General features: G+C 40.9%; 2 protein-coding genes across 2 annotated transcripts in view; one reads left to right on the plus strand and one right to left on the minus strand.

Annotated features, from left to right (window-relative positions):
* Positions 1-2,475, minus strand: part of LOC111977003 (rap guanine nucleotide exchange factor 3-like) — a 41,081-nt gene extending 38,606 nt beyond the window's left edge. The window contains 1 exon segment of the mRNA XM_070447969.1: positions 2,374-2,475. Within this exon segment, the coding sequence (XP_070304070.1) occupies positions 2,374-2,392 (19 nt within the window). The 5' untranslated portion in view covers positions 2,393-2,475.
* Positions 2,476-10,063: 7,588 nt separating this feature from the next.
* slc48a1a (solute carrier family 48 member 1a) lies at positions 10,064-14,306 on the plus strand. The gene is made up of 3 exons (XM_024005911.2): positions 10,064-10,576; positions 13,155-13,322; positions 13,474-14,306. The coding sequence occupies exons 1-3, from the start codon at positions 10,447-10,449 to the stop codon at positions 13,608-13,610; spliced, it is 435 nt and encodes a 144-aa protein (XP_023861679.1). The 5' UTR covers positions 10,064-10,446; the 3' UTR covers positions 13,611-14,306.
* The last annotated feature ends 563 nt before the right edge of the window (positions 14,307-14,869 follow it).

Raw genomic sequence — 14,869 nt, forward strand, 5'->3', positions numbered from 1 at the left:
TGGTTGACTGGTTTAGGCCTACTTACAAGGCTTGTATTGATACACGGTTGGTGTGGTAAAAATACATCACGCATATTTAATGACCCACAGCTGATCTCAAACCATAAACGTGTTAGGACTGAGGGCATAGCGATAATTCAATCTTTTAAACAAATGATTGCAACACATTGAAACAAAAGCCAGTAAACATTGTGAGCTCAGAACCGCTAGCTGGGCCTTGTATAGTATAGGCCCTAAGAGATGGCCAAACAGTAACCAGCGAGCATCATCAAGCACTGCCTTAATAAATATTGTCGTCCTCTGGGGTTATTGTGTGTCCCTTCCCTCCACTTCACCACCAGTCACAGTCTGAGTCATTGTGGATGTTGTCAAAATGTCCCCTGCATCATTTGGGCTTTCTTCCATTTTGGGAATTTAATGCTGCCACCTAGTGAATACATCCTCACATGACGGTCTGAGTCGCCGTTCTCAAATCATATCTACTTGTGGATTTATAGTAAGTGATTTAAAAAATATATATATATCTTTGATGGGAGACACATTATTTGCTCACTTGTTATTCAATTTGCACATTTATTACAGGTTAATTTGTTAATTTCAATTTAGGAATACTGAATTTGTTTGCTTGTGTATCTAAACTGTTAATCACCACTGATTTACAGATTGAATTAACAAAGAAAGAGTCCCATGGTCTGGTGTTCTTTCCCCACAACAAGCTTGTCATCAGCTCATCAGATTGATAAGTGTGTGTGTGTGTGTGTGTGTGTGTGTGTGTGTGTGTGTGTGTGTGTGTGTGTGTGTGTGTGTGTGTGCGCAGTTCCTCTGGGAAAGGGAGTGGAATTTCCTGCATCTACGCCCATTTGGAATGTGCTCTTAGCATGCTGTCTTTGTTGTGCGTCAGTGTTACAACGGTCTCTAAAATGTGCACACACACACAAACTTATAGTACTTTTGAGGAAAAAGCACCTCATGGGAGAAAAACACCAGACGTTTATACCACGGGACTTCTTCCTTTTCCTTGAAACATGTACCTACAGAACCATACATAGTATGTACAATTGTATTGTGTTTTAGGCTTATTTATCTTTTCCCACCCTCCCTCTCACCTTTTCCTTCCTATTGTCTCCCTTGGCCAGTTAGCAAGTAGGGCGAGGATGGCAGAGTATTTATTCTCATAAATACTCATAGAGGAAGACAAGTAGATAGTGATAAGAAATGGAGAGAAGGTGTTAGAAACAGATTTAATGTGAGAGATGACTACAATTAAGCAATATCAAATAAAAACGAAGTTTATTTGTCACGTGTGCCGAATACAACAGGTGTAGACCTTACAGTGAAATGCTTACTTACAGGCTCTAACCAATAGTGCAACAAAGGTATTTGGTGAACAATAGGTAGGTAAAGAAATAAAACAACAGTAAAAAGACAGGCTATATACAGTAGCGAGGCTATAAAAGTAGTGAAGCTACATACAGACACCGGTTAGTCAGGCTGATTGAGGTAGTATGTACATGTAGATATGGTTAAGGTAACTATGCATATATGCAATAAGCCTAAGCGGAGTGCCTGGATACAGCCTTTAGCCATGGTATGGCCATATACCACAAACCCAGAGGAGCCCTATTGCTGTTATAAACTGGTTACCAACATAAATAGAACAGTAAAGTATTTTTGCGTCATAGCCATGGTATGTTGTCTGGTATACACATGACTGAAATGCTGTTTCAGCCAATCAGCATGCAGGACCCAAACTACCCGGTTTATAATTAAGCAATAAGGCCCAAGGGGGTGTGGTATATGCATCGTGCCTAAGAACAGCCCTTAGCTGTGGTATATTGGCCATATATCACACCATATATAATTAGGGCAGTAAAAATAAATGTTTTGTCATATCCGTGGTATACGGTCTGATATACCACGTCTGTCAGCCAATCAGCATTCATGGCTCAAACCACCCAGTTTATAATGTTTAATAGCTACCTGTTTCATGGGTATCCCCTTGTCTCTCTTTCATTTGGGTCTCTCTTTATACCTCACTGAAATGCTTATTGCTGTTGTCCACTTTCACATTCTAAAAGACGACTGATAACATTCAAATGTCCTGGGTCTGAGAAGCAGCACATGGGGATATTGGGGACATCTGCTCCTGATAATCTTAATCTTGGTTTGGTATCACATAAATGTACATCAATATCAAATTCATCCTTAAGTGTATTTTGAGCACATTGTGCCCCCCTCAAAAAAAGTACCAAACTAACTTATACTCGATTATTACCACAATGAGTACAAATGATTACTTATTTTGCCCAAAGCTCATGATATTTCTGTAATTTATCATGATACATGTGTGATAACAGACTAAAATCTTTTTACCTGATACCTCCTCTGCCATGTTTCAGCCTCCGTGTTCTGTTCTGAGAGCCCAAAGCTGTCTTTCTCTTTCACTCTCCTCTCCTGTCCTTTTGATATGACAACTGATGGTACATCACAGTTGGGTTTGTGAGCTTTGTGTGTGTGTGTGTGTGTGTGTGTGCGTGTGCGTGTGTGTGTGAGTGTATGTGTGTGTGTGTGTCAGCTTCCTGTGGCTGTCTGATTGGATATGACTAGTGTGCTCTAGGGGCTTGGGGTGTCAGCATAGCGGCGGGTAGAGGGGGAGGTAGACAACACTGTGGCAGTTGTCCTAAAATGGCCCCCTACTCTGCTACTCCACCAAAGTAGGCTACTACCCATTTCACTGCACCTATCCTGTGTACTTGATAATATTATTATTATTATTATATATGTTTTTTACTACAGTAGTACTCACCTGGACATGATGCATTGGAATGGAGGCCATAATGATGAGCGATAGAGGGAAGTCGGGGCAAGAAACATCTATGAATCAGTGTCCCTGTGGACTAAATGCAGCCAAAATATGTTACACATCTACAGCATTCTAACTGTCATTGCTCAAGCTAAGCAAGGATGTGGTTTACCTCTGTGAAAGACTGTTGAGTACACACTATGATAACCAACCTGGAAAGATAAGCTATGTCTGTCTCGATCCTACTTGTAATAGTAAATTAATAAAACCACATCATTTGCTGTGAATGCTGTAGAATCAAGATACATTTATCGGCTCTCATTTAGCCAGGAACAATTTCGAATTCAATGACGTATAACGTGATTTACAGTCGAGAGATGACTGTTTGTTTGCTTGCTGTTTGCGACTTTGATTTTTTTAATGAGCTATCAACTATATAATCCTAGTTATAATCCAGTTATACACTAGATTTGATCATTTTAACATATATGTTTTTGTTGTTGTTGTTTGTTTAAGTTTTGAGGTGCTCTACACTTGTTCCCACGCTGATTCACATGCCTCTGCCCTACCTTCTACCCTACCTTCTACCCTACCTGCTACCCTACCTTCTACCTTCTACCCTACCTGCTACCCTACATTCTACCCAACCTGCTACCCAACATTCTACCCTACCTTCTACCCTACCTTCTACCCTACCTCTACCCTACCTTCTACACTACCTGCTACCTTCTACCCTACCTGCTACCCTACCTTCTACCCTACCTTCTACCCTACATGCTACCTTCTACCCTACCTGCTACCCTACCTGCTACCTTCTACCCTACCTGCTACCTTCTACCCTACCTGCTACCCTACCTTCAACCCTACCTTCTACCCTACCTTCTACCCTACATTCTACCTTCTACCCCACCTGCTACCTTCTACCCTACCTGCTACCTTCTACCCTACCTTCTACCCTACCTGCTACCTTCTACCCTACCTGCTACCTTCTACCCTACCCTACCTTCTAACCTACCTGCTACCCTACCTTCTACCCTACCTGCTACTTTCTACCCTACCTGCTACCTTCTACCCTACCTGCTACATTCTACCCTACCTTCTACCCTACCTACTACCCTACCTGCTACCCTACCTTCTACCCTACCTTCTACCCTACCTGCTAGCCTACCTGTTAGCCTACCTGATACCCTACCTGCCACCCTATCTGCTACCCTACCTACCTAATAGATCAGACTGTAATACCAACTACTGGTTACACAGTCTGACACGATCAAATCAAATCAAAGTTTATTTGTCACGTGCGCCGAATACAACAGGTGTAGTAGACCTAACAGTGAAATGCTTACTTACAGGCTCTAACCAACAGTGCAATTTTTAAGTAAATTTTTTTACATTATTTGAACAATAGATGAGTAAAGAAATAAAAACAACAGTAAAAAAACGGTGAAAAATAACAGTAGCGAGGCTATATACAGTAGCGAGGCTATACACAGTAGCGAGGCTATACACAGTAGCGAGGCTATACACAGTAGCGAGGCTATAACAGTAGAGGGGTTATATACAGGCACTGGTTAGTCAGTCTGATTGAGGTAGTATGTACTGTACTGTTGAAGTCGGAGGTTTACATACACCTTAGCCAACTACATTTAAACTCAGTTTTTCACAATTCCTGACATTTAATCCTAGTAAAAAATTCCCTGTTTTAGGTTAGGATCACCACTTTATTCTAAGAATGTGAAATGTCAGAATAATAGTAGAGAGAACGATTCATTTCAGCTTATATCACATTCTCAGTGGGTCAGAAGTTTACATACACTCAATTAGTATTTGGTAGCATTGCCTTTAAATTGTTTAACTTGGGTCAAACATTTCGCGCCTGGTACGCTCTGTCCACAAGCTTCCCACAATAAGTTGGGTGAATTTTGGCCCATTCCTCCTGACCGAGATGGGGTAACTGAGTCAGGTTTGTCGGCCTCCTTGCTCGCACACGCTTTTCCAGGTCTGCCCACAAATTTTCTATACGATTGAGGGCTTTGTGATGGCCACTCCAATACCTTGACTTTGTTGTCTTTAAGCCATTTTGCCACAACTTTGGAAGTATGCTTGGGGTCATTGTCCATTTGAAAGACCCATTTGTGACCAAGCTTCAACTTCCTCGACTATGTCTTGAAATGTTGCTTCAATATGTCCACATAATTTACCGTCCACATAATACCTTCCTCATGATGCCATCTATTTGTGTAAGTGCACCAGTCCCTCCTGCAGCAAGCACCCCCACAACATGATGCTGCCACCCCGTGCTTCACGGTTGGAATGGTGTTCTTCGGCTTGCAAGTGTAACAGTATAACTTTAATACCGTCCCCTCGCCCCGACCCGGGCGCGAACCAGGGACCCTCTGCACACATCAACAACAGTCACCCACGAAGCATCGTTACCCATCGCTCCACAAAAGCCGTGGCCCTTGCAGAGCAAGGGAACCACTACTTCAAGGTCTCAAAGCGAGTGACGCACAGATTGAAACGCTATTAGCGCGCACCACCGCTAACTAGCTAGCCATTTCACATCGGTTACACTCACCCCCCTTTCAACCTCCTCCTTTTTTCTGCAGCAACCAGTGATCCGGGTCAACAGCATCAATGTAACAGTTTAACTTTAGCCGTCCCCTCGCCCCGGGAGCGACCAGGGACCCTCTGCACACAGACAACAGTCACCCACAAAGCATCGTTACCCATCACTCCACAAACGCCGCGCCCTTGCAGAGCAAGGGAACCACTACTTCAAGGTCTCAAAGCGAGTGACGTCACCGATTGAAACGCTATTAGCGCGCACCACCGCTAATAGCTAGCCATTTCACATCGGTTACACAAGCATCCCCCTTTTTCCTCCTAACATAACGATGGTCATTATGGCTAAACAGTTATTTTTTGTTCATCAGACCAGAGGACATTTCCCAAAAAGTACTATCTTTGTCCCCAGTTGCAAACCGTAGTCTGGCTTTTTTATGGAGGCTTTGGAGCGGCTTTTCAGGTTATGTCGATATAGGACTCGTTTTACTATGGATATAGATACTTTTGTACCTCTTTCCTCCAGCATCTTCACCAGGTCCTTTGCTGTTGTTCTGAGATTGATTTGCGCTTTCGCACCAAATTACGTTCATCTCTAGGAGGCATCTCCTTCCTGAGCGTATAACGGCTGCGTGGTCCCATGGTGTTTATACTTGCGTACTATTGTTTGTACAGATGAACGTGGTACCTTCAGGCGTTTGGAAATTGCTCCCAAGGATGAACCAGACTTGTGGAGGTCTACAATTCTTTTTCTGAGGTCTTGGCTGATTTATTTGGATTTTCCCATGATGTCAAGCAAAGAGGCACTGAGTTTGAAGGTAGACCTTGAAATACATCCACAGGTACAGCTCCAATTGACTCAAATGATGTCAATTAGCCTATCAGAAGCTTCTAAAGCCATGACATCATTTTCTGGAATTTTCCAAGCTGTTTAAAGACACAGTAACTCAGTGTATGTAAACTTCTGACCCACTGGAATTGTGATACAGTGAATTATAAGTGAAATAATCTGTCTGTAAACAATTGTGGAAAATAACTTGCGTCATGCACAAAGTAGATGTCCTAACCGACTTGCCAAAACTATAGTTTGTGAATAAGAAATTTGTGGATTGTTTGAAAAACGAGTTTTAATGACTCCAACCTAAGGGTATGTAAACTTCCGACTTCAACTATACATGTAGGTATGGTTAAAGTGACTATGCATATATGATAAACAGAGAGTAGCAGTAGCGTAAAAGCGGGGTTGCGGGTGGTGAGTGCGGGACACAATGCAGATAGTCCAGGTAGCCAATGCGCGGGGCACGTGTTAGTCGGGCTAATTGAGGTAGTATGTACATGAATGTATAGTTAAAGTGGCTATGCATATATGATAAACAGAGAGTAGCAGCAGCGTAAAAGAGGGGTTGGGGGGGGGGGGGGGGGGGGGGGGGGCAGCCATTTTATTAGCTGTTCAGGAGTCTTATGGCTTGGGGGTAAAAATTATTGAGAAGCCTTTGGTCCTAGACTTGGCCCTGCGGTACCCCTTGCCATGCGGTTGTAGAGAGAACAGTTCTAGACTGGGCTGGGGTCTTTGACAATTTTTAGGGCCTTCCTCTGACACCGCCTGGTGTAGAGGTCCTGGATGGCAGGAAGCTTGGCCCCGGTGATGTACTGGGCCGTATGCACTACCCTTTGTAGTGCCTTGCGGTCGGAGGCCGAGTAATTGCCGTACCAGGCAGTGATGCAACCAGTCAGGATGCTCTCGATGTTGCAGCTGTAGAACCTTTTGAGGATCTGAGGACCCATGCCAAATCCTTTTAGTTTCCTGAGGGGGAATAGGCTTTGTCGTGCCCTCTTCACGACTGTCTTGATGTGTTTGGACCATTCTAGTTTGTCGGTGATATGGACACCAAGGAACTTGAAGCTCTCAACCTGCTCCACTACAGCTCAGTTGATGAGAATGGGGGCGTGCTCGGTCCTCCTTTTTCTGTAGTCCACAATCATCTCCTTAGTCTTGGTTACATTGAGGGATAGATTGTTATTCTGGCACCAGACCTGCTCTGACCTCCTCCCTATAGGCTGTCTCGTCGTTGTCGGTGGACTGCAAAAAATTGTAACATTTCCTCTCAATCCAAAATGTTGAATGCAATTATATTTGAACTTACTCTACCGGTTGTCTGTGCAGTTAGTCCTTCTGTGGGTCGAAATTTGATAAAAAAAATATCGACAGGAAAGTATTATTTACCCAACTTTTTAGAGCGCTGGTGGGTATATGGTTCTGTCGGCTTGTATTTTCAATCTCCTGATGCATTCATACGTGATGCACACTATGTAAACAATAGCTGACTCTCGCAATCAGCTAGAAGTGCTTGAGTCTTACTGCACATCATCTGTTCTGTGAAGTGTGATCGCTTATACAGTATAATAGCTCATCTGTGGCTTGGTTATGCTCAGCTATTGTTTACATGTTGTTCAAGTGTTTATGTCACATGCATCCCTAGATCGAAAATACAAACCAACAAAAAGGTTGTTCCAGGAAATGAGTGCCTTTTGCTTACTTAGCTGCTTACTCAAGAAAACAAAAAAGAGACCATGTTTGTATACGCCTTAATTAACTAAATGACCTGTATGTTAGATGGAGTGAAGACATTCACTTAATCCATACTACTGTTCTTTGATGAAGGGGTCTCTCCCTTTTCATGTCAAGTTGGGCTATGTGAGATACCCTGTAAGAGCCTTCATGCACAAACCCCTTAATAAGTGCAATCAATGCAAAATATTTGGCCCTGTGTCAAGTGTATGCAGACGGGAAGAGTATCAAATGCCAGTGGAGGTTAGATTCTGCAATTGTAGAGTGGGAGTGAGATGGTTTTTATTATGTTTCTATTTTTGTATGACGTCATCCCCCCCCTTTCATACAATGGTTATTTGTTTCTATAGTTTACCACCCGTACAGTAGGTGCCGGCATGCATCTCCAATGAACGTTTGCGGACTGTCATAATACCATCGATTTTTTTCTGCATGTTGATGATTGATTTACGGTGATCAGTGTTGTAAAGTAACAAAATAAAAAATACTTTGAAGTACTATTTAAGTAGTTTTATGGGGTATCTGTACTTTACTATTTATATTTTTGACAACTTTTACTTTGACTCCACTACATTCCTAAAGAAAATATGTACTTTTTACTCCCATACATTTTCCTTGATACCCAAAAGTACTCATTACATTTTGAATGCTTAGCAGAACAGGAAAATGGTCCAATTCACGCACTTACCAAGAGAACATGTGGTCACCCCTACTGCCTCTGATCGGGCAGACACACAAATGCTTTGTTTGTAGATGATGTCTGAGTGTTAGCATGTGCCCCTGGCTCTCTCTATATATATGTTTTAACCTCTATGGGATCGGTGTCCCTATACCAGGTCCGTTGAGCTAACGTGCGCTAATGTGATTAGCATGACAGTTGTAAGTAACAGCAAACTTTCTAGGACATAGACATGTCTTACATGGACAGAAAGCTTAAATCCTTGTCAATCTAACTGCACTGTCCAATTTACAGTAGCTATTACAGTGAAAAAATACCATGCTATTGTTTGAGGAGAGTGCACAACAACAAAAAACTTATCACGGCAACTGGTTTGATACATTCACCTCTGAAGGTAAATAATGTACTTGCATTCAGTAATCTTGCTCTGATTTGTCATCCTGAGAGTCCAAGAAATAAAATGTAGCATAGTTTTGTTTGATAAAATTCATTTTTATATTCAAATGTAGGAATTGGGTTCTACAGTTTGAACCCCTGCTGTCTCTGGCTCCACACCCACCCCGCCCGGCCATCTAGATCTGTGAAAGTTAGTGTTTAAGCTAATGATCCGTCATGTATGACATTCCTGGGAGTGTGTAAACTAACATTTTGTATTACCATATAATTTTTGTATCTTCTCTATAGTTATGTACTTAAAACAGTAGCAATTGACCAATTCGGCACATTTGGGCAGACTTGACACAAAATATTGTCCAGTAATGCCATGCTTCACTGGATCAATCTGAAACTTTGCACACACGCTGCTGTGGCCAAAATCTAAATTGTGCATGAACTGCAATATTATATGATGGCCTTTCTCTTGCATTTCAAAGATGATGGGAAACATTTTTGAAAATGCATGTTTTTTTGTTTGTATCATCTTTTACCAGATCTAATGTGTTATATTCTCCTACGTTAATTTCACATTTCCACAAACATCAAAGTGTTTCTTTTAAATGGTATCAAGACTATGCTTAACCTTGCTTCAGGTCCTGAGCTACAGGCAGTTAGATTTGGGTATGTCATTTTAGGCGAAAATTGAAAGCAAGAAAATTGTGCTGTCTGGTTTGCTTAATATGAGGAATTTTAAATGATTTATAGAATTTACTTTTACTTTTGATACTTAAGCATATTTTAGCAATTACATTTACTTTTGATACTTAAGTATATTTAAAACAAAATACTTTCAATTTTTCATCAAGTATATTTTACTTGGTGATTTTCACTTTTACTTGAGTCATTTTCTATTAAGGTATCTTTACTTTTACTCAAGTATGACAATTGGGTAGTTTTTCCACCACTGAGTATGTTTTTAGGCACATAATTGTTGAATTTCCGGGATCTTTTTACGTTTATCCCGCACACTAGGTGGCAGCAATATATATACTTTGTGGATATAGTCCGGTGTAAAACACTAACGAAGAAGATGAACCTTCCTGGGTCGGTAGGAGAAGTTGTTAATTTGTTGCCACTGTAGGCTACTGTTTTGTCGGTTGTGTGTAATTTACACAATTGTAGCGAGTGTTGTGTTCGCTCGATAACCAATTCGTTTGTATCAATTCGAGATGGTTCAGTCAATGTAGTTGAAATCAGTTGTTGTATAGCCAGTTCGGGTGATTTCAGGATAACAACATCCAGCCAGCCAGGACTGCTGTTGCGTAATCACTATACTATGTGAGCCGTGTTTGTCTAAATTTGTCAGGCTACGTTTATGCATTGTTATTGACCGTCTGTATAGCAGCTTTCCCCCCCCAAACGTTTCAATCTAGAGTTATAGTTATATCCGTGTTAATGGGGAAGAGTAGAACATACATCAGTATAGGATATGCTACCTTTGGTATGCTGGTTGGATTTTCAGCATTTTTGGTCTGGAACATAGCATACAAACAACCATGGACGGCGGCAATGGGCGGATTGTCAGGTACAGTAACAACATAGAATGACGGACATACCAGTGTGTCGTGAACAATATTAGCTTGAGCAACAATAGTGGAATCGGCGGTTCACCTCCAAAATAAAAGTTCCCCATTGTAATCAATTATGTAAGAAATAAAATCCTCTTGCTGATGCTTTGACGCCACCGGTCGGCCATATTGCTAACCGAATCCTTGGGACGTCCCTACCCTAACTCGAACATAACCGTTTATATGTCAACTTCAATGGGGTAGGGACGTACCCTAACTCGAACATAACCAGTTATATGTCAACTTCAATGGGGTAGGGACGATCCATCATAGACATTTATAAATGTATTTCTATATCTTCTAAAATATTTTTTTATGTGGGGAGTGCCAAGATGGAGGAACAGTGGCTTTAACACAGTCATCTAGTGTATATATAAATCATTCATTGAAACTGATGCAAATGGATAAAAATAGTGGAATGAGCCACAATTGTATTAGATAATGCTAAACAATGTTGGAATGTTCTAGATATTCAACAAAAGACAATTTGTTAATTAGAAAAAAAATTATATGTTGAAATTGCACTGTGGATGTATTGGAGTTCAGAATTGCATTGGGATACTTATGAATCCAGGGTCTATGGAATGGGGTATCAGCCTACTCTGTAAAACCCACAAATTACAAAAGTTACACAATAAGAGCTACGCTGCTAATATTTGTGTAAACTCTTCTGAATTGTAGTCTGCGGGTGTCACTGAGTAGGCTGATACCCCCATTTCATGGACCAAAGATAAGTAAGGTTGTACAGTGCATATAAGTATACCCCCAATGCAAATACATACACAGTACGATTTCAACTGATTTGTACCGTTTTGTCAATTTAACTAATTATTGTCATTTGTTGAATTTATATAACAACATGCCAACATTGCTTAGCATTATCTTGTCCAATTGGGGTATGGTTCCACAATTTCTATAATTTCGCATGTTTCAATTGGGGACTTTCATTTTGAAGGTGAACCGCCAACTCTACTATTGTTGCTCATGCTAATGTTGTTCTCAACACACACACACATGACAGACTTGTAGGCCAAGATAAATGGGCATTTCACCATAATGTTGTTCTCAACACATCACACCAATGAAGAGATGTAGGCCAAGATAAAATGGGCATTTCCATAATGTTGTTCTCAACACACACACACACATGACAGACTTGTAGGCCAAGATAATGGGCATTCACCATAATGTTGTTCTCACACACAACACACATGACAGACTTGTAGGCCAAGATAAATGGCATTTCACCATAATGTTGTTCTCAACACCACACACACATGACAGACTTGTAGGCCAAGATAAATGGGCATTTCACCATAATGTTGTTCTCAACACACACACACATGACAGACTTGTAGGCCAAGATAAATGGGCATTTCACCATAATGGTTGTTTCTCAAACACACACACACTGACAGACTTGTAGGCCCAAGATAAATGGGAATTTCACCATAATGTTGTTCTCAACACACACACACACATGACAGACTTGTAGGCCAAGATAAATGGGCATTTCACCATAATGTTGAATAACATTGTCAATGTCCTCCACTACTATGTCAGTGCATGCAACTAACTCTGAGCCTGTTTGATATTTCTCATGGTTTCTGTGAAATGTTTTTGTGTATTACTGTGTTGTTACTGTAGGTAAAAAGGCTAAAAGATCGAGCCCAGGGATGGGAAACTGGCACAGGTCGTTGGATCAATAAAAACATAAATATATTTTATTTATTTATTAGGAACTCTGTCGGTGTCTCAACTTACTGTTTTGAGTTAAAATAGTAGAATACAGAAGGTGCAGTGTCTAAATTTGGTTGTACATCAGCAGTTTCTCTCTTGTTATGTAAGTCACTGATAGTTTGTCTAAACTTGTTATCGTGGTCAAATTACCTGCCGGGGGGCCGCCATTGATTTTGTTATTCAGTCTAACTCGGATATAAAAACTGCAAACATTTCTCTTCAAAATGTTTAGAATTGCAGGAAATTAGCTGTAAAACAGCTAATGTACATCTCCGCCCCATGGCAAAATGTATAGAATTGCAGCAAACTCTTTAAAACTGCAACATTTTCTCTACACCCCATGTCAAAATGTGTAGAATTGCACAAAATGAACTCTAAAATGTATTTTTTTAAATCTCTGCTGCAAGAGGGGGGCCACTAATGTTTTGCTCGCAATGTGGGGTGTAGATCGGCCCCTCATGATGAGTTCAGATTTTTTGTGTCCCCCATCCCCATCAAAGTTGCCCATCCCTGATCTAGCCTAATGCCTTGATGAACTGAGACTATTACTCACAACTTATGAATAAATGTGTAGAAGTGTGAAATGAATAGGCTGACTGTTTGCATCACATTTAGCATCACAACCTTTAATTAGCGTAAGGGCCCCTTACATCTGCTTCACCAATGGATTTTTCTGTGATGCTCCCTAACTAAGCACGCTGTCCCTATGTCCTAGTTCAGTCATGAGGTCTCACAGTATGCCTGCCTTTCTGGAGCGTATTATATGGTATTCCACATGTTTCTGTCACCCAACAGGAGTGCTGGCGCTCTGGGCCCTTGTCACCCACATTATGTACCTGCAGGACTACTGGCGCACATGGCTGAAGGGACTCAAGTTCTTCATCTTCGTTGCGGGTTTCTTCTCCATCCTGGCTGTGGTGGCCTTCGCTACTTTCCTCACCCTCGCCATCACACAGAAGCAATGTTAGTCTTTCTCTCTCTCTCTGGCTCATATTCTCTTATCTGATATGTAACTATTGATTACAGATTTAGAAACCTATATATTATCTAGTAATTAAGTGTAGAGATATTCTGAAAAAGTTTGACAGATTGTATATTTTCTCCCGTCCTGCAGCTCCCACTGACCCGACGAGCCTGTACCTGTCCTGTGTCTGGAGCTTCCTCACTCTCAAATGGGCCTTCCTCCTAGCCCTGTACTCTCACAGGTACCGCCAGGAGTTTGCAGACATCAGTATCCTCAGTGACTTCTGATCACCATCCATTTTACCCACCATACACTGGGTAGGAGGTTTGGGGAACCAGCTAGCTACAGAAGAGTCGGTCAAAAACGTGTTTCAACGAAAGAGAGCATGGAGAAGCTGGAATGGCTGCATAAGAGTTCTTTGAACTTTTAATCAGCGTAGTTACACACTCCGGACAAGCCCTAAATTGTTGTCAACCCCTAAATTGTTGTCAACCCCCACTACTATACATACAGTAACAGCTCATTTGGTTTGTTGGAGTGAGTAGCCATATAATCACCTGGAAAAACTCCTTCTGATGGGGATCTACTGCTTATCTGTAATGGCAGGCAGCAGTGGCTTATGTTTCTAAGCAAGGATTTGCAAAAGGCTATTTGTAGAGTGGCTTAGGGATCAAGACTAGGTCATGTAGGCTGTGGGGGTTTATCTCTGAGGATTTGGGTCGAAGCTTTCCAAAAGTTTTTAAGAATTCTATTTCAAGAGTTTTTAAGAATTGTATTTTAAGTTTCAGGTTGAAATGTATTGATCCAATGTCACATCTAATGAGTAAGTGTCAAATACACCCATGGAAAAAGGTTGTCACTGTGTTATGTGGTCTCTCTGCTGTTTCTCTTTCCGTCACTAGGGAGAGCAGGATAATTTAGCCAGTCATTGCTATCTCTGTCTGGATGTTGGCTTGTCATATGCTTTTGAATATTTGTTATTCTCTTTTAGTTAACAACACACACATATTTGATGGGATGCATAATAATGCACTTTAAATTGTTATTAATTCCATTGGATTTGTTGTTCCAATGCTGTCGTCTGTTTTTAAAGAGAAAATGCCAGAGGGTGAGGATGGATATGACGCAAACTAATACACCGGTGTATGGAACTCCTGATTTGATGGGGCTTCTTTTTCTCTGTTTCTATCTTCATAAGTTTTCTTCCTTATATTCATGTTGATCAGCACAATTTTTTGTCTTTGTTTTTATCATATTAAATATCTAATGTATTTAAACAGAATTTCCACCTTTATACAAGTTGGTCTTGATTTTAAACCTGGTATCCTTCTCTATTTGTATAGAAATGTCTGCAAATGTGTGAACGGTGTGTTTTTGTATGAGATAGAGAAAGGCTGTTCGGGAGAGAAATATTTTAAATAAACAATTTGTTTGTTTTGCATGGTAAGAGTTTTTTTTTATTCACAAGATGTATTTTGGTTGTACATTGTCTGTTAATAAATGTTGAAATGTGATTGTATAATATTATTATTTAGATGGATTCTTG

This window comes from Salvelinus sp. IW2-2015, linkage group LG17, assembly GCF_002910315.2.
Source record: "Salvelinus sp. IW2-2015 linkage group LG17, ASM291031v2, whole genome shotgun sequence".
In the NCBI taxonomy this organism is placed as follows: Eukaryota; Metazoa; Chordata; class Actinopteri; order Salmoniformes; family Salmonidae; genus Salvelinus; species Salvelinus sp. IW2-2015.